This window comes from Cricetulus griseus, chromosome 6 (genome assembly GCF_003668045.3).
Source record: "Cricetulus griseus strain 17A/GY chromosome 6, alternate assembly CriGri-PICRH-1.0, whole genome shotgun sequence".
Taxonomy (NCBI): Eukaryota; Metazoa; Chordata; class Mammalia; order Rodentia; family Cricetidae; genus Cricetulus; species Cricetulus griseus.
This window is the reverse complement of record NC_048599.1, coordinates 143,627,941-143,647,831: the sequence shown is the minus strand read 5'-3', so window position 1 is coordinate 143,647,831 and position 19,891 is coordinate 143,627,941. Positions and strand designations below refer to the sequence as shown.

At 52.4% G+C, this 19,891-nt stretch overlaps 1 protein-coding gene across 1 annotated transcript in view; it reads right to left on the bottom strand.

The window, feature by feature from the left end:
• The window catches only part of Lamc3 (laminin subunit gamma 3), a 58,904-nt gene that overhangs the window by 29,149 nt on the left and 9,864 nt on the right, over nucleotides 1-19,891 (bottom strand). The window contains exons 2-12 of the mRNA XM_027423866.2: nucleotides 18,275-18,579; nucleotides 16,274-16,404; nucleotides 13,329-13,495; nucleotides 10,897-11,085; nucleotides 10,703-10,820; nucleotides 8,324-8,422; nucleotides 6,176-6,312; nucleotides 5,095-5,205; nucleotides 3,277-3,469; nucleotides 3,004-3,122; nucleotides 1,677-1,901 (exon numbers count right to left, since the gene is read on the bottom strand). Coding sequence (XP_027279667.1) covers nucleotides 1,677-1,901; nucleotides 3,004-3,122; nucleotides 3,277-3,469; nucleotides 5,095-5,205; nucleotides 6,176-6,312; nucleotides 8,324-8,422; nucleotides 10,703-10,820; nucleotides 10,897-11,085; nucleotides 13,329-13,495; nucleotides 16,274-16,404; nucleotides 18,275-18,579 — 1,794 coding nt within the window. The remainder of the gene's footprint in view (nucleotides 1-1,676; nucleotides 1,902-3,003; nucleotides 3,123-3,276; nucleotides 3,470-5,094; nucleotides 5,206-6,175; nucleotides 6,313-8,323; nucleotides 8,423-10,702; nucleotides 10,821-10,896; nucleotides 11,086-13,328; nucleotides 13,496-16,273; nucleotides 16,405-18,274; nucleotides 18,580-19,891) is intronic.

Sequence of the window (19,891 nt, the reverse complement as noted above, 5' to 3'; positions counted from 1 at the left end):
ATGGGCCTCACCAACAGATAATGCCTGCAGGAGTCAAGGACGGAGTGCCAGAGACAGGGAGGAAGCTTGTGCATTGTTTCACTATTTGTCTCTGACTGATGGAAGGCACAGCAACTCTGGTTCCTTTCCCTGCTCCTGTGTCCTCTTCATCTTGAGGGACCCACCTAACAGAGGCCCTGGCCCCGGTTTCCAGCCTTGTGGAAGGGTTCACCCTGTGCAGGGACCATGAGTACCTGCAGGCCATTAGTAAGGCAGCTCTGTCTGCCTGCTGGTACCTGAAGGTGGGACATCACAGACTCCCTTCTCCAGCCCAGCAGCTCCTGGTGTCTGCTCAGAGCCAGGACACTTAGAGGGGACAACTAGCCACAGGGACAGAAAGTCAAGACCACCCCCTACAGGAGGCAACCAGCAGTGTCCAGCCAGGATTGTAAGGAGAAAAAAAGGAACTTCATTTCTTGGATAAGCAGATCAGGGGAGGGCTCCTGCCTCAGCCCCACACACAGCCTTAGGTTTGTTTCTCTGATCAGCTGCTGCACCCGTTTTACAAATGAAGGCTTGCTTATATAGAGTGGAAAGCTGTGGTGAAGTCAAGGGTTCGGTGGGGTGAAAATATCAGTTTCATCTTATTAGAAGATTCTGTTTCCTCAATAGGAGCTGCAGGGAGCATTATGAGGCCTCAAAGGATTATGCGGCCTCATCTAGGCTCAATTGGTGATGTCTGTCAGGCACAGGACAGTTAGATGATGCTCTATGTATCAGGAGACCCCACTGGTTCCGTGGAGACAGCAGGGTGAGAGGCCTGTGGTACGGAGGTGGAGAAGCCTGTGTCTGTCCCCTAGCACCTTCTGGTCACATGACCCCCAGTGAGGCTTCTGCACCTCTACAGGTATGGGAAATAGCTCTATAGAATGCCACCCGACCCTAGACTGGTGGAAGGTGTGTCTCTGCCACTTATTGGTCATGAGGCCCCGAACCTCAGGTCCCTGTCTTGGAGAATGGGACAGTAATGGGGAACATATCACTCTGATGTCTGTGGGAGTCAAAGACGGAGTGACAACACCAAGGAGGAAGGGATGGCACTATTTTATCATTTCCCATATCTGCCTCTCCCAGGAAAAGACCCCTCGGCTCATCTGGTCAACTCCCCCTGAGCTCTGGTGCAAAGCAGGGCTATATTTGAAAAGTCTGGACAATTCCTGACCTACATGTGGCCTTTTCTCCATGACTTGGGACACTGTCATTGTCCAGACTGTACAGATGGGGTACTCAGGGAGTGACTTTCCCAAGGCCACAGCCATGAAGTAGTGAAGGCAGCAGGCTCGTGGCTCTAGGTTGACACTCATGACCTTGCTGTCACCTGCATGACCCTCTGAATGTCCTCCTTCTGTCATCGTCTGTGTTGATAAGCCCTCCGTCCTTCCTCTGAGTAGTAAGCCCTGAGGAGTCCCTCCCAGGCCTGCCCACTGACTGTGGACAGACACCTGCAGGGAGGCAACTGCAGGTCTTCTCAGGTGCTCACAATCCCTGGCACCCAGGTTCCACTCAGGAGAAGCCTAGGTAGCATGGCAAGGACAGACCAGTGCCTGTGTCCCCAAGAGCCATTAGTGAGGGCCAGTCCTCATCTCACTGTGCCCATGTGGCCGAGGTAGCCTTGGCATGGGATTCTGGGAACTCACCGGTGTTGGGATCACAGGTGCCATGGTGGTTGCAGGTGCAGGGGATGCAGTTGGTGTAAGGACCCCCATGAGGTATCTCTCTTTTGTATCCCAGAGCACAGGATTCACAGAACTGGCCTGTGTATCCCTGGGGACACAAGCAACTCTCCACCCAAGAGACTGGTGGAGCAAACCCTCTCTGGGGCCGGGCTGATGTGAGCTGGACTTCACGCAGGAACACTTGGCCTGCAGAATGAGAAGAGAAGGGGAGACCTCCATGTATGTCCACCCAGCACTTCCTGAGCAACTGTGAGACAGGCCCATGCATACAGAGGCAGCCTGTGAGGCAACTGTTATTTTTGTTTGTTTTTTGAGATACAGTCTTGCTGGGTAGCCTGTGCGGTCTTAAGACTGCTATCCTCTTGCCTTATCCTATAAGGTGCTGGAATTATAAGCATGAGCTTCTATGCCAGGTTTTAAGTGTAATTTTGAAAACAACAGTAAAAAAAAACAAGAGCAAAGGAAACAGATGATTTTTAGATCAAGAGATAGCTAAGAGCTGGTGGGGTAGCTCAGTGCTAGAATGTGCACTTAACATTGCAAAATCTTGATTTTAATCTGGGTGGGTGGAGCACACACAGAGAGAGAGAGAGACAGAGAGACAGAGAGACAGAGGACTGCAAGATGTCCATGCTTGGGGCCAGCAAGGTTAAGAGCCCAAGCTGCCAAGCCTGATGACACAAGTTCAATTTTCAGGATCCCACAAGTTGTCCTCTGACCTCCACAAATATGGCACACACATAGATGCCTGTCCATATATATATGTAAATAAATACCATTAAGTTTTTAAAATTTTGCTGGTCATAGTGGCACATGAGTTTAATCCTCTTTAAATTTCAAAGCCACCCTGAGTTACACAGCAAGCTCCAGACCAGACAGGGCTACATAGTGAAACTCTTGTGATCCCAGCACTCAGGAGTCAGAAGTAGGAAGATGAAGAGTTCAAGACCAGGGAGACCCTGTCTTAAAAGCAGTTGGGTGAGCTTATCCATATCAGCCTATGGTGTGGCTGAGATGCAATGCCATTATTGCCTGGCAGTGCCCACAAAAAGATGCTATGGAAGGATGTGGTAGTGCTAGATTCTGTCAAGGACATATGCCTGATCCCTAGAGTCTCCTCCCCGAGAACCTCTTGTTCCCCACAATCCAGCCCCTGCCTCTAGCTTCAGAAGCACTTTTGCTGCCTTGTGTCCTGACTTCTCAATCTCAGAGTCCACGCCGTGACAAATCCATGAGCAGTGCTGGGCCAGGACCTATGTTCTTCGGGGCATATTGTCATCATACTGACCAGAATGGTCCTGGCCTTGGCCCCTGGTCCAGATATCCAGGGCAGTCAGATTGGCAAGCAGCCGCTGGAAGTGGAAGGCAGGCAGTGGGGAATCTGCCTCCTCAGAGGTCTCCTGCAGGCTGGAAGGGACAGGAAGTCAGTAGGACGCCTGGTGTAGGGATAGGTGGTGTTAAGAGCCTGGGACCCTCAGGAACCTCCCAGTGTGCCTAGCACCCAGAGACCAGCCTGCCTCCCCAGCCCACCCCCATCTCTCAGGACAGGGAGGCCACTTACAGGAACCAGAGCTGAACCTGGCCTGGCTGCTTGGTGTCCTGAGGACTGGGTGGACTGGAGGTCCTCAGAACCAGAGCCAAGCCTGCCCCCTCCAGTCTCAGGTGCACAGGAGGTAGGGAGCCCCCAGGTGGTACTTGGAGGGTCAGTATGACTGGCTGTCCATAGCTGAGTCTCTGATCTCCCAGGAACTTCTCTAAAGGTAGGAGGAAAAGGCTTTTTTTTTTTTTAAGATTTTATTTATTTAGTATAGAACATTCTGCTTCCCTGTATATCTGCACACCAGAAGAGGGCACCAAATCTCATAGCGGATGGTTGTGAGCCTCCATGTGGTTGCTGGGAATTGAACTCAGGACCTCTGGAAGAGCAGTCAGTGCTCTTAACCTCCGAGCCATCTCTCCAGCCCCCAGGAAAAGGCTTTGATAGTGCTGCATGCTTAGCTTGATTCTAGCATCTGTGTGGATGGCAACAATAACCATCTAAACAACGTGTGCCTGTGGTAGAAAATCCAAGGCCAGGGCTCAGGAGATGGCACAGTGGTTAAAGTGCTTGACACAAAAGTGAGAGGACCAGAGTTTGGATTCCCAGAACACCACTGGAGCATGGTGACCCACTGGAATCCCAGCCTTAGAAAGTAAAAATAGGAGTCTGACTGGTGTGAAACTAGTCATATCATCTTGCCCTGGATTTGATTGAGACACCCTGCCTCAGTGAGCAAGGTAAAAGAGGGTCAAGGGTGATTCCTAACATCAACCTCTGGTACTTACATCCATACACACAGCTGTGCCCACTCACATACAAACATGTATATCACACACACGCACATACAGACACACACACACACACAAACACACACACACACAGAGACACACACAGACACACACACAGACACAGATGCACACACACACACATACAGACACAGATGCACACACACAGAGATGCACACACACACACACAGACACACACACACACACACACATACACACATATACAGACACAGATGCACACACACACACACAGACACACACACACATACACATACAGACACAGATGCACACACACACACAGACACACACACACACACACACACACACACACACACACACACACACACGGTATTTTGGTGATTTCACACATGCTGTGGTCTGATTGAAGAATCATATTGCCCAAAGGTGTCCCCAACCCTAAACCCTGAGAGATTGGTCTGTGCAGAGGGGTTTGGCCAGACAAAAAGGATTAATGCTGCAGATGGAGTCGGGGTGTTAGTCCACTGGATTATCCAGCAGGTCAGATGTGAATGTAAGAGAGACAGCTGCTCTGAAGATGGAAGAGGACATGACTCTGAAGACGTGAGTGCCGCAAGGGAGACGCAGTCTCTGCTCTGGAGTGACCTGAAGAAACACAGTCCTATGACACCCACTCCATGCTTCAGGTTTCCAAAACACGGAGAGGATAAACGTGCCCTCAGTCACTGAACCCATGGCCACTTGTCAGCACCTGTTGTGCCGGGAACCCCTAAACGTGGCTGAAATTGAATCCCCCTCGAAAGCTGTTTAGAAGTGGAAATTTAGTCGGACCACCATGGGGGCGGTCTCTGGGAGACGAGTAGGATGAGGTGAAATGACTGGGGTCCCTATGGATGAATATGGGTGGGTGGGGACTTCATAGGAACAGGAATGAGATGCCGCGTGCCACCACAGGGCTCTGTTGACAGGCAGGCTGCCGCAAGATGGACAGGAACTGAGCAGAAGTCAACCTGTCTTTTAGAACTCATCCACTCTATGGTATTGTATCAGCAGCTGGCAGGGAACTGTCACCCACCTGGTGCTGAGAGTCCCTCCCCTCCTTGCAGGCCCAGAAGAATCCCGCTCCGGTTCCATTGCAGAGGATACTCTGGTGTCCCCATGCTTCTGGCCTGCCAGCCATCAGCTCCTAAACATCAAAGACAGACTATTCACCCCAACTGTGAGAGCCCGAAGCCTGGCCTCCAGTGACAAGTCCAGCAGGGCTCTATGTGGCTGGGACTTTGAGGCCAGGCTGGGTTACATGAGACCCTGTCTCAGAGAGGAACGGTGGGGGAAGGACAATCTCTGAAGACTAGGCCTGGTCTGAGGTAGGACCATGATTCCACATCCTGGCAGAGGTTTTTACATGCTCAGAAAGAGCTCTGCCAACTTAGCTACATCCCTAGCCTTCTCCATGTTATCTCAGGATTCAGAGAACAAGCACCGGCTATGCTAGATTCTGGCCAGTCAATGCCATGTGCTGCCCTGCTTTCTGCGTGGTGTCCAGCAGAGGGCGCACTGCCTCTGCATTTGGATGCCCAAGGACCAGTCCCCAGACTATACTCTCAGGTGTGGGGAAATGTTCCAAGGAGTATGGCTGGGCACACCGGCTCTGATGGATTGCAGAACTTGGAGTTCCACCCCTCTGGGTCCAAAGACACAATCGTGGCTGCCAGAACCAATCTCAGACAGGCTTGTATCTAGTCTGTAAAATGGAAATGAGAACACCTGCCTACAGTGAGGCTGAGATTCCCTGGAATATGGAGCTCAGCAGTACCTGGCATACAGCAGGTGCTTAATACATGGAGGCCAAGACTGTAAGCTGGAACTCAGGTATGCTAAGGGAGACTAACTTTCCTGGGGGTGAATGGTGGCTGTGCCTGCGGCCTTACACAGCCTTCCAGTACCACCCTGAGGATAAAGTGCTGGAGAGGCTGGGGAAGGAGCCCGGGGTAGAAGACAGGTGCTGGAGGGTGCCCTTCCACACTCTACCCACCAAGGCTGTGAGTGGCCTAGAGCATTTCTCCAAAGAGGCCTCAGTGGAAGGGCTTCCAAAGGGAGATCCCCAGTCAGGGCAAGGAACCACCCCCGGAAGACAGCTTCCACGCTCTGCTCACCATGGTGGAAGTCTGAGAGGATGTGGTGTGCCTGGAAGCCGGCAGCAGGGGCACACACCTTTGAGTGGCCATAACAGAAGCAGCTGCTGCAGCCTGCCGGGTTGTGGGGCTGCAGGTTGAATGTACCTGGGCGGCATCTGTGAGAGAAACAGGTGGGGGTCACGCATCTGAGCCAGGATGGGAAAGGACCAGAGTCCAGCTAGAGTGTTCGGAATCTTGGCGAAATTTAAGAAAATGTTTTAATTTTTATTATTTATTTATTTATTTTAGAAGCACAAGAATTACAAAGACAGGACAGTCCCGAGCCTGCCGGGTCAGTGTCTCCACAGCTGACATACAGCCTCAAAGTCAAGAGACCAGCTGACGTTAATGAACTCCAGGCTGCAACAGGGTTTCTTTTCTTTCTCACTGACATGTTTCCCTTCTCCAGGCCCTGACACTGCATTTAACCGCGCCCTTGTCGCCTCTGATTTGTGCATCTCCCCCTCCTCTTCTGTGATCTTGACACTTTCGATTCTATGGGGTGTGTGTTTGAGACAGGTCTCACTAAGTAGCTCTGCTTGGCCTGGAACTCACTATGTAGCAAAGACTGGCCTTGAACTCACAGAGATCTTCCTGCCTCTGCATCCCAAGTGCTGACATTAAAGGTGCACACTATCACAACAGGCTTTGGGTTTTGTTGTTTGTTTTGTTTTTTAAGAAAATTAAAAATTTTAATATGTATGAGTGTTTTGCTTGCAAGCATATCTGTGTACTACATCCATGTCTGGTGCCTGTGGAGTCCGGAAGAAGGTGTTGTATCCCCTAGAATTGGAGTTTCAGATGATTGTGAGCCAGCGTGTGGATCCTCTGGAAAAGATGCAAGTGCTCTTAACTGCTGAGTCAATCTTCCAGCACCCTTGTCTTTTGAGATAGGGTCTTATTTTATACCTTGGCCTGGCCCTTGTGCTCTTCATAATCCTCCTGCCTCAGCCTCCCAAGTGACATTGGCAGCAGTTGAGCCATCATCTCCCAGCTGCTGTGCTGCCCACCAGACTCCTTGTTCTAAACAGTTGCTGCAGCTTAGTCATTGTAAGCGGGACACTGGCTTGGCATGGTGGTGCACACCAGTAACCCCAGCCATCAGAAGGCAGAGGCAGGCAGATCTCTCAGAGTGTGGGGCTAGCCTGGGCTGCACAGTGAGAACCTGCCTCAAAAACAAAGCACAAAACTCCACAAAACAATTAACAACAACAACAACAACAACAAAAAACCTTCCAGGAGGAGAAAAGTATCAGACAACTTGCTTGCAACACACTCGAAAACCACCTTTGTAATTAGTAACTATTTCCAGAGCTGAATCTTGAGGCTATGCAAATGCCTGTTCTGGGACCATGAGTGTTCATGGTTGCTGTTGGCAGCACAGTCATTGCTGTGTGCCACTTCTAGCCCGACTCCCACTCCACCCACTCCATCATTTAGAATTCTGAAGGAAGATTTGCCCCAGTGTCATTATCTGTTTATTTATCCAATCATGTACTGGCATTACAGATATCTGCCCCATTCTTAGGGTCATAAAGCAATTGTATCTTTATTAATTTTGTTATTCAAATAGTTCCAACTTTGAGGTTTCTGTGGATTGTCTCCTTTAGCCCTTTCACACAGGGCAGGGATGACTCTTGTCTTAGGTCAGTTGGTAGGGGCTTCTTGGAGCAAAGGCATTGAGAAGATCTCAGGTTAAGATTGTTGTGTTCCATTACTAATGTCTGCCACTGGTGTGAGATGGGAGGGCTGTGATAGCTTTCCATTAGTGATGTCTGCCACTGGTGTGAGATGGGAGGGCTGTGACAACTCTCCATTTACCACGGGTGTGAGGCGGAAGAGCTGAAAAATGATTAGACACGCTCTTCCTACCTGCTCAGAGTTTTCTTTCCAGGAATCTGATCTTGAAGCGATGTCATATTTCCTCAGCTAATAAACCCTCAGTGTTGTTGGATCACAATACAAGCAGTGCCCCTTTGGCTACCTTCCTGAGTAGCAGGCCCTAGGGTTCCAGAAGGAGCATGGGGTGGCAGGCTTGCCCAACTCTGAGGACTCTGCACTGCCTCCCCCTTTACTACACAGCTTGGGGATCACGTATGGTAGCTCTTTGTAGAGCAGCACACCCACCTGTCACACAGGCTGCCTTCTACATTCTCTTTGCAGGGGCAGTTCCCACTGTGGGGGTCACAAGTGTCCAAGCTGCCAGCAACATTGCAGGTACAGGGTCTGCCGAAGAAACCGAGGAAACAAATGTCTATTAATCAACTCCATAGTGGACCATTCCGTCCTCAGAAGAATTCTTTATGCCTTCCCTGCTCCTGAGGGATAGGACTGTCCAAGAGACTGTACTAGGTGTCACTCACTGTTCCCACTTTACTAGGAAGTGCCTCACCTACCCATGCAAAGACTCCCTGCCCCTACTACCCACCCTTCCCACTGGATTGGTGCATCCATCCATCTGTCCGTCTGTCCGTCTGTCCGTCTGTCTGTCTGTCTGTCTGTCTGTCTGTCCATCACCATGTTATCACTTACCATCTGCCCACTTCCACCTATCTATTCAGACCTCCATTTGTCCATCTATCCATCCATCCATCATCCATGCTCTTGCCCCTCCATTAGTGCATCCATCTGTCCATCCATCCATCCATCCACCCATCCATCCATCCATCCATCCACTCACCCTTCTATCCCTTAGCTCACCCTTCTGCCCAATCTCTCATGCATCTATCCACCTGCCTCCATCCATCCGTCCAGCCTGCTGTTCATCGTTTACTCACCTCCACTCATCCACCCATCCATTCCATCCATCCACCCACACATCATCTGGTAAGACACGGCTCCTGTTCTCATGAACCTCAGGGTGCAGTGAGAGCCGACAAGCAGTGGCCCTGCCCTGTGGGATGTGCTGTGAAGGAGATGGACACTGGTGAGACAGTACTGGGGAGGTGCATCTGGTCCAGCCTTAGGAGAATGGCAGGGAGTTCTCGAGGGGGCAATGCCTTAGCTGTGAGACACAGGCAGAGGAGGCAGGGCAAGCAAGGAACATGCTCTAGGAGAGGAACAGCATGTGCAAAGGTCCCAAGCCCAAGATCTGGGAAGCAGCCGGTTCAGGCCCAGGATTGGTTTTTGTTTGTTGTTGTGCTGGGGATGGAATCCAGAGCCTTCTGTACACTAAGCAGGCACTTACTCCACCATTGAGTCCTGGCCCTGGCTTGAGTGGGCATTTCTGTGCCACCATGTCTACCCAGCAAGCCTCACCTGCCTTTCAAATGTATGGGGACACTGTTGTTATTTATCTGAGCCAAGTTCATTCATTTTTTTCCTGCATGTGTACATGTGCACACGGGAATGTGTGCGTGTATATATGGAGGTTATAGGTTGAAGTTAGCTTTCTTGTGCTCCACCTTATATTTGAGACAGGGTCTCTCACTGAACCTGGGGCTCACCAATTTGGCAAGACTGGTTGGCTGCAGCCTCCTGTGATCCACTTGTCTTTGCCTGCCTTCCAGCCTTCAGCACTGGGCTTACAGATGTGCGATGTTGCCCCGGGATTTTGTGGTTTTTACACGGGGGCTGGAGGTCCGAACTCACATCCTCCCACTTGCTCAGCAAGACCTTTACCAACTGAGCTATCTCCTCAGCCCTGACAAGTCCATTTAAAAGTGCTTCCGGGGGACAGTATAGTGCTTATCTAGCACACATGAAGCCCTAAGTTCACTCCCCAGCACCACATAAAACTGGCCACGGTGGTACACATTTCTAATTCCAGCAGGAGGTCATTCCTGGCTGTAGTGATTTCAAGGCCAGCCTACGATCTGTAAGACTACACTCACCAAGTGCTTCAGAATTTGCAGTATTGCTCACTGTGGAGTCCATCGTGAACTACCAGTAAATATGTCTGGCCCCTCTTGTAAGATCCAGCCTGTGGCAGATTGCCGGTCTCTCTCTTCATGGCTGGGTACCACGCACTCCAAATATGTATATAATGCCTGGCTCCCTGCCCAGCTTCCACCTGGCCCTCTGCCAGGAGGACTAGCCTCCATCACTTCCTCCTCCTCAGTCTCTGTCACCACAGGCTTGGGCTCTGGAATTTGTCTGTTTCCTTCCTCCCTCTTCAGGACCAACCTTACTGCTGCCCCCTCTGTACCAGACCCTCTTCTTCCAGGCCTGAGCCTCCCCTGACCCTTGCCTCGGCCTTGGTGGTACCCCCACTCGGAGTCTCTCTGTGTCCCTCACTCATCAGGTCTCAGGCTCAACCTGAGACTCAGTCCCTCTCACACCAAGTGGGCCTCCCAGGCCTTCACCCACCCCCACCCCCAGTGGGCAGGTTAGTTCTTTTCGTGTCCCCAGCTCCTTCTCATAATGCTGGGACCTGGTAGCTGCAGGGTGAGAACGTGTAAGGTGAGGGTGCAGAGTGGGGACAGCTGGAATTCTGTCCCTTCCACATTTTATTTAGCACAAACACACAGCATAGTCGACACCTGTCACCTGTCCCCACATCCTTACCTGCAGCCGCCCTCACTGAGGGAGTGGAACCCAGGCCTACAACGGTCACACTTCCAACCCGTCACTGTCGGCCTGCAGGAGCAGGTGCCTGAGTGGTCGCACTGGAGACTCAGGGAGCCTGGGGAGGAGAAACATGGGACAATGGAGGCAGGAGGAGATAGGAGATGGGGAAGGGTGGAGCTGGGGCCACTCACCTGCTGGGTGGCAGTCACAGGGCTGGCATGGAGTTGTCGGGGCCCATCTATAATAGTTCCTCTCGCAGTGCTCACAGTGTGGCCCGGCTGTGTGGTCACGGCAGTGACGACAGTGCCCACCATGTCCCGTGCTCCGAAAGAGCTCCCTGTCAAATGTGCACTCCTCGGAGTGCCCACTACAGTTGCAGGCTGTGAGAGATGGAGGGCTGTCTGTGTGAGTGACTGGCTCTTCTGGGGGAGGGGTTCTGCTCTCTGGATCAGACACCTCAAAGATGGGCATGCTTGGTTAATCTTATCAACTCAACAGGATTGAGAATCACTGAGGACACAAACCTCTCAGAAGTTTCTACAAGAAAGACCCATGTTAGGTATGGATGGCACCATCCCTGGGCTGGGGGCCTGGACTGAGAAAGGAGTTTGGAAGCAAGCTGATCAGCATCATTAAGCTCTCTGCTTCCTGGCTGCAGATTCGATGTGACCAGCTGCCCCACATGCCTGTCACCATCCTGAGAGGACCGTAACTTCAAGCCAAACAAACCTTTCTTTCCTTATACTACTGTGCCAGGCGTTTGGTAATAGCAATGGGAAACTGACTAACACGAAGGGCCAGAGTCCAGGATGGCTTTCAGGCTCGGCATGACCAAGTACACAGAGCCCAGGTATCTGATATTCCCAAACAGTTTGCTCCTTAAGAACTAGGTGGGCTCCAAAATAAGTGTTTTCCTGGAGGGAGTCAGAAAGGTGTTGGGACAGGGGAAGATGACGGAGCAGGAAGTGCATCCTAGCCAGGAGGATGATGTCTGGATCAGAGAAGCCTTGTCTGCTTGGTGTGTGTGTGTGTGTGTGTGTGTGTGTGTGTGTGTGTGTGTGCGCGCGCGCGTGTGTGTGTGTGTGCATATGTGTGTGTGTGTGCGTGCATGTGTGCGTGTGTGTGCGTGTGTGTGCGTGTGTGTGTGTGTGTGCGTGCGTGCGTGTGTGTGTGTGTGTGCACGCGCGCGCGCATGTGTGCGCGTGTGTGCGCGTGCGCGTGTGTGTGTGTGCGTGTGTGTGTGTGTGTATGCGCGCGTGAGTGCGTGCGTGTGTGTGCTCGTGCGTATGTGCGTGCGTGTGTGTGTGTGTGTGCTCGTGTGTGCGTGCGTGCATGCGTGAGTGTGTGTGTGTGTGTGTGTGTGTGTGTGTGTGCGCGTGCGTGCGTGCGTGCGTGCGTGTGTGCCAAGAGGCTGGCTGTGGCAGCATGCGTATGATGGGCAGGGGTTGGGGTACTGTGAGGTGAGGGGGTGATGTCAAGGCGACTGGGAAACAGGGGCCAGGAGGCTGGGAGCCTGGAGCTTCAGGGAGGTGGCGGGGTGTGATTAGCAGAGGGTATAAATGTATTTGCACTCTTTGGAGACCCTTCACTGCAGGTGGAGGAGGCTCGAGACAGAGGAGAGGAGAGTGACAATGACAGCATCCAGAGGAGAGGTGGCAGGGCTGCACAGAGACAAGAGGGACTACAGAGGTGTGAAAGGCAAAGAATCTGGGGCTCAGAGGTTGTCTGGGCTAGGAGTCAGAGGTGAGGGGTCAGGGATGAAATTACATCTTCCAGGCTGGTGACTGTGAAGACAGAAATTCGGTCATGGCAGGAGGCAGTCTGGTCTTCAGCACCCCACCATGTACAGACAGGCACAGACTTGGCCCGAGCAGGGAGCCTGGGGGAAGCAGGCCAGCAAGTCAAGAGGACTGCGTTCGCCCCCTGGGGCAGCTATTGCAGACAGGAAAAAGCTGTCCTAAGAAAAAATCGGACTCCTCCCCACCCGAGCCCTGGCAGACCATGGCCCAGGTCCAGGAGGCCAGCTAAGAGGCTGTATGTGGACTTTTGCACTGGCTCCGGACACTGCACACATGAAGCCCGAAGCAGAGCAAGGACTGTGAAGGGCAGGACAAGGGAAGCAGGATGCTGGGGTGGCCGGTACACCCACCGGGAAGGCTCCTCCCTTCCCACTGTCCCTGTAGAAGGTTCCAGGGCCCTTCCTCCCTTCACCAGTGTGTCTTTGAGGTTAGGCAAGCAGAGCCACACCACACACAGATGGAACATCAAAGGACTCCGGGGACTGTGAGGGACTGTGGGAAAGGCTGGGGTGGGTGGGTCAGAACCCTGTGGGTAAGGGTGAGGAGACTGGATTTCATTAGCTGCTAGGGTTGGAACAGTTAAAACAAAGGGTTAAGTCTAGCTTGGGGACCTTCCTGCCCTCCTACCACAGGCGCCTCTCTGGGTGGACTTGTCTGTGAGGGAGGATTGATGCTCAAGTACTTCCCTCAGCACCCTTCATCTCTCCTCTATGGCTGAGGGCCCCACAATGCGTGCCAGGCCCACCCAGGAACAGGCCCTGCTGTGAGGTTTGGGGGTTGTTTTCCGGCCAGCATCACTAGCCTGCTGCCTGAGGGACACTCACGTAGACACTCGTTGGCATCCTCTGCAGTGCCACGGGCCCATGGACGGTCCTGGAAGAAGGGTAGACAGCGCTCGCAGTCCACACCCGTGGTGTTGTGCTGGCAGTGGCAAGCCAGCTGACCAGCCTCATTGGGGCCGCACTCACTGGCATGACCATTGCACTTGCACCTGAGGGAAGCACCGAGAGAGAGGGCCTGGAGACAGTTGCCACAGACACTGGGAGAAGCCAGGGATTCACTGTCAGGCACAGCCAAGTGTGGGCATCCCTGAGCCTGACTACACCTGGTGGTTGTGGTAAAGAGAGCACTGGGGTTCCCAAATGCTCGATGGAATGAACCTGCTCTCCCGGTCTGCTTCCTATTGCTGTGGTAAACACCATGACCAAATGCAACTTGGGGAGGAAAGGTTTATTTCATCTTACACATCCCCACTACAGTCTACTGAAGGGAAGTCAGGGAGGGAACCTAGGGGCAGGAACTGAAGCAAAAACCATGGAGGGTGCTGCTTACAGAATTGCTCCCCGTGGATTGTCAAGCCTGCTTTCTTATTGAACCCAGGGCCACCTGTCCAGGGGATGGCACCACCCACAGTGGGCTGGGCTCTCCCACATCAATCAAGAAAATGTCTCAGAGACTTGCCTATAGGCAGTCTGATATTTTCTCAGTTGAGGTTTCCTCTTCCCAAGCAACTTTAGCCTGTGTTGTGTTGACAAAAACACTAACTTATCAGCACACTGTCTTCACCAGCCTACTGCTGTCCCCGTTGAGCAGACTAAGAAACTGAGGCCTGGAAGGTCATCCATCCATGGCTGCCAGATAGTAAGTGGCTGCCACAGAAGGTCTCTGTCTGGGAGGAGTCTCAACTCAGAGGTCTTGGGACCCAGGGAGAAGCCAATTCAGTCTCCTGGTGGGGGTGGACAAGTAGTCACAGGGTCAGTTCTTAGCGGACTAAAGTTATCTCAGGTAATTCTGCAATTGTGTCTAAAAGGGCAAGAAAGAAGTGCCCTGTTCAGGGTCAGCTCCCAAGAAGACCCCAGAGTCTGAGCCTTAGTAGGCAGCCCTGGACCTATGTTCCCATGGCACCCACAAGGGCAGGAGATGGGTGAACCCAGCAAGAATCAGGAAGTGCTTTGTGGGGTGGGCAGTGTGAAGTGCTGGGTGATGACTGACCCCTAGACAAAGCAAACTGCTCCAGACATTGCTCTAGTCTTTGAATGTGGGAAGGACTTCATACCCCAGCTTACAGCTGGTGAAGCAGGCTCAGGACACAACAGTGGCAGACCCAAGGGGGCAGAGCTGAAAGCCAGAGCCCATTCTGGCTCCCCAAAGTCAAGTCCCACCCTCCCTCTGTCCTCAGAGGGCAGTGATGATGACTGGCCACTTCCAGGGTCCTCAGTGCCATCTCTAATTTGAGGACCCATGGGTATAGTACTGTTTGCTCATGGGCTTGGGGTGGGCAGCAATACCCCCACTGTTGCCGGGAGGGTTGAGTCCAACAGTCTTAGAAGATGGGGCTATGGAACTCATGAGTGACTTCTCCATCCCTGAGAGGGTGCTGCAAGCGTCCCACTCTCCCATGAATCCTTCTGACTCAAGGGAAGGTGCTGTTCCTTCCTGAAGGCAGCTTTCACAGCCAGCTGTGGAGCCGAGGGTGGTCTGGGTCCCACAGCTGGGACCCAGATGTGCTCTGGCCTGCAGGCCCCGACAATAGGCATAGCAGATGGAGGTCACGACCACCTTTGGAGTCCTGGTGGGAGCTTTGACAGGACTTACAAGTCTGGGAGGGGCGGGGGTCATTTGGAGTTCCTGACCAGGGTCATCTCAAAGTGCCAGCTATTGAGTGTGAGATCTTCCCTGCCTTCCCCCATGGTTAACAGCACCTGGGGGCCATCCTTACCACTGCCTACATCCACAGCCTATCACTCACACTTTGAGCTACTTTCTCAGTTTAGTTAACTGTCAGCCCAGGCTCCTTGCCCCAGCAGTGCCTGCATGGTCCCAGATCCTTGTCTCCTTCAGGGGCTGCCTCCTTCCTCACCTCGCCCTTTCTCACACTGTTATACCAATGAGTGGTGTCTCATTGTCAACTTGACAGAACCTAGAATCACCTCAGGAGACAAACCTGTGGGCGTGCCCCAGGGGGAATTTCTAGATGAGAGTTAACTGAGTAAGGACGCCCAGCCTGAATGTAGGCAGCACCATGCCTGGGCTGGGGTCCCACAGTGGATAAAAGCAGAAGCTGAGCCAGCTGAGCCAGCCTTCGTGTCTCTGCTTCACTTCCCGCTATCATGCTGTCCCATCACGACAGACTGGACCCCCAAATTGTACTTTGGTGAGCCAAAATACATCTTCCCTTCCTTGAGTTGCCTTTGTCAAGTGTCTTTTCACAGCAGTGGGGAAATCAATTAATGACTGGGTGTTGAGTGTTTTGACAATCTGAGGCCTCCGATGGCTCCCCAGTGACAGGGATGTGGATTAACTCTGCCCATGGCTCTGCCCTCACTCCAGCCTCACAGCCTTCTCCTCCCTCAAGCTCAGCTTTCCAAGTCATGGAGGCTTCTGTGTGGCCTGCCCTGCATCTCCCCATCATTTGTTCTGCAGAGCTGAGTCTGAGATCACTCTGGGCTTTTATTCTGGGGTACACTGATGTATTTATTGAGAGCCACTGGATTCGTGTCATCTACACCACAGGCCTGGGCTAGGGACTTACTGTCTCTTCTCATTTCCTAGTGAGGGCTACGTGATGTGGGGACATGTTGGAGGCAGTCTGCAGAGGCAGAATGGAGCCAGCAGCAAGGCTGCAAATGCAGGCAGGGGGCTGGGTCCTGTTCATTCCTTCTCATTTGGATCACCCCAGGCACCTTACCAGCTCTGTGGCTCTCAGACCTGAGGTATGGGGTCTGCTCCCTTGGCCTCCCCCTGCCTCTGTGCCCTGCTTGCAGCCTACCTGCCGCCCACAGAGAAGTCAGACACAGCGTAGTAGTAAGACTGGAGCACCCTAGGGTCCTTGAAGATGTCATCCCCAAATGTGTTAAGCCGATCCAGAGAGATCAGGAGCTCAGTGCTGGTGACCCACTCCTGGGGAAGGGGACAGGGACACCATCAGCAAATGATCCTGGCCTGCTCCACTGGGAAACCCTACCCCCTGGTCCCCAGAAAGTGGGTATGGTCCTGGGGCACAGGGACAAGCCTGGTTGGCACAGATCCTGAGGAGAGGCCAGTAATCAGGATGCCTGGGTCAGTCTTGGGGCTGGGCCCCTTGCTGACTGGACAACTGTGGTGACAAGCCCCAATGCCTTGGTGCCTCTGTTTCCCCATCTGTAAAATGCAGCCATGTTAGTGGCCCCCTGAGGGTGTGAGGAGGAGGTGGCAATGCCAACCACTGGTGTAGGGCCTGGCATCTGCATAGAAGTAAGAGTGTGTGTGTGTGTGTGTGTGTGTGTGTGTACAGTGGCTGAGGCAGCCCATCTGAGATTCTGGTATGCAGGTTTCCTGCTTTCTTTCCTGCTCTGCTTTCTCCCTGTAGCTCCTCACATGTAGGCTGACACCCCAGAACATGAGTTGCACAAGCCAGAGCCCCTGGGCTCTGCCTGGCACATAGCAGACACTTGATAAATACTTGCTGATCACGGGCTGGATGAGCAGCTTCCCCGTGGAAGCGCGTGGTGAGGAAGTGGGGGATGCACGTGGAGAGTGACATTTCCATCCGCCTGCTGTTATAATCAGAGGCGGCTCCGGCTGAATATTAATCAACATTTTAATTCAGCCCAGGAGCCCCTGGCTTAGCAATCAGGCCGTCAGGATGGAAAATGAGCTCCTGGCACAGTTGCTCCTCACCCCAGCAGGACTCAGTCCTGAGAACTCTGTACAGCATTGAGGCTGCGGGTCCCTGTCACTCTTGGAGTCACCCGGGGCTTGGATTTGCAAAGGTCACCGTGTTTTCAGGGGTCTGCTGAAGGCAGGTCTGACTGTGAGGTCGGGGTGCAGCTGAAGTCTACCTCCCCCCTTCTTCTCCCCCGCAACCCTTTTATTCTTCTTTTGACAGGGTTGCATTCATCCCAGACTAGCCTCACATGTAACCCAAGATGGCCAGAATTCCCAACCCTTCTGTCTCCACCTCCCAAACGCTAGGTACACTTGTGTGCACCACCACACCCAGACTATGTGGTGCAGGGATGGAACCCAGGACTTCCTTCATGCTAGGCAAGTGCTCTATCCATTGAGCTATGCAGTTTGGAACCCCTGCATTTCTTCTTGTTTGTGATTCTGGGCCCCTGTGCATGCTGGGTAAACATGGTGTCTCCAAGCCACACTATAGCCTGGGACTCTGGGTTCTCAGAAAGGGCCCCTGGAGATTCTGAAGCCTCCGAGGACCAGGGAGCCAAGGTCTGGGTGGGGACACAAAATGATTCACCAGTGGAAGTCCTGTGACTGTGCCACCAAGTAGAACACATTATCCCTTAGGCAGCCTCACACCAGGCACAGCTAAGAGAAACAGGCAGGCTGCAAGGCATCTGCCACTCAAGAGCTTTCCTGCTTCAACCTGTTAGATGCTGGCATTCCAAGAGTATGGGCAACACCGGCTCTCTTCTATTAAAATAAAAACAAATAAGTAAATGAGTAGCTGGGCAGTGGTGGGGTACACCTTTAATCCCAACAGAGGCAGGAAGATTTCTGAGTTCAAGGCCAGCCTGGTCTACAGAGTGAGTTCTAGTACAGTCGGGGCTATACATTGAAACCCTGTCTCAAAAAACAAAACAAAACAAATAAACAAATAAATAAATAAAATAAAAAGTAAAAATAAAAACCAAGTACCCACAAAAGATGACAGGATTCTAGGGTATGACAACCAGAGGTCCCAAGGGTCTCTCAGGTCCTAGCTCTTCTGGCTTGCCTACTGTCCCCATCCCAGGCCTGCCCCATCCCTCAGGCCCTGTTGTCCTCTGACCTGTAGCACAGGGCTCTCCTCAAAGCTGTAGGCACTGGGCCGACCCTCCAGAGTGGAGAAGGCAACGTTGCCCCCATTCAAAGGGGAGATGTCGCTGAACTCAGAGGTGCAGAAGGCCACCCTCTCATCTTCACCCGGCCACAGGTAGTGGCCCTCAGGACGGCCATAGGTTTTCTGGCAGGAGGCACTGTAGTACTGGTAGGGCTCCCAGGGTCCACTGGTGTGTGTGCGCTTGTAGATGGCAAAACTCTCGGGGCGACTGGTATGGAACTTCAACCTCACATAGGTGATCTCGTAGGCCTTCCCTGCAGCCAGGCAGATGCAGACCATCTTATAGAGGGGAACAGGTACACAGCCCTGGAACGGGGTTGGCGGGGGGTGGGTAGCAGGATGGCTGCCTGGTAGAAACTCCCTGGAGCTGTGGGTGGGAGTGCCACCATCGATTGCTGATGCTTGTCAGTGGAACATGGGAAGGGCAATTCCAGCAGGCTCCCAGTTACTTGCCCGACTGTTATGTATCTCAACTCATCCCTTTGTGTGGGAATCTGAGCCATTATACCCTGACTGGCAGTGTCTTTTTTTGCTCAAGAAATAGATTAAATACATTAATCAATCAATTGATTAATTAAAATAAAGACTAGCACTAAGTACCATAGAGGGTGTGTGGTGAGTGAAGCCCGGACAACTGGTGTTATGAGTGGAAATGGCACTTTGGGAAGCAAGCTGGTGTCATGTCAGCATTCTGAACAGGATTGGTATACAACCCAAGAATTCCAGTCACAGGCAGATGGCCAAGAACAACACAAAAACACGTGACCCACAAGGACTCAGGTGTGCATGTCCACAGCAGTACTAAGAACAGCCCAATGCCTGTCAACAGGTGTGCTTTACTACAAGGAGTGAAGGTTTTTTTGTTTTGTTTTGTTTTGTTTTGTTTTGTTTTTATTTTCGAGACAGGGTTTCTCTGTGTAGCTTTGGAGCCTATCCTGGCACTCGCTCTGGAGACCAGGCTGGCCTCCAACTCACAGAGATCTGCCTGTCTCTGCCTGGGATTAAAGGCGTGCACCACCATCGCCAGGCTAGGAGTGAAGTCTTGATGTGCCTCCCAGCCATGGGTGATGCTGATGCTACCAAAACAGAAGGCTCTGACAGATGACCTCACTTACTCTGAGCGCCCGGAAATAGCAAAGCCACAGACAGGAAGTAGACTAGCAGTGGTTGGACGTCAGGGTGAGACTTTGGGATAAGTGGAATGACACCTACCAGACACAGGATTTTGGGGGGCTGAAGAAAAGTCCTACAATTGACTCCATGGTATTCATGAATCTGTTTGCTTTTATTTTCTAGTGATAGAATGCAAAGCCAGCACTTCATGTCAGCTAAGCAAGCATTGTCCTACTGAACTGAGACACACACACACACATATACTACACACACACCAAGCAATAATAAGCCACTCTGTGCACTGATGATGGTAAATTTTTAAAAAATGTCACCATTGGCCAGGCTGTGGTGGCTCACGCCTTTAATCCCAGCACTTGGGAGGCACAGGCAGGCAGATCTCTGAGTCTGAGACCAGCCTGTTCTACAAAGTGAGTTCCAGGACAGCCAGGGCTA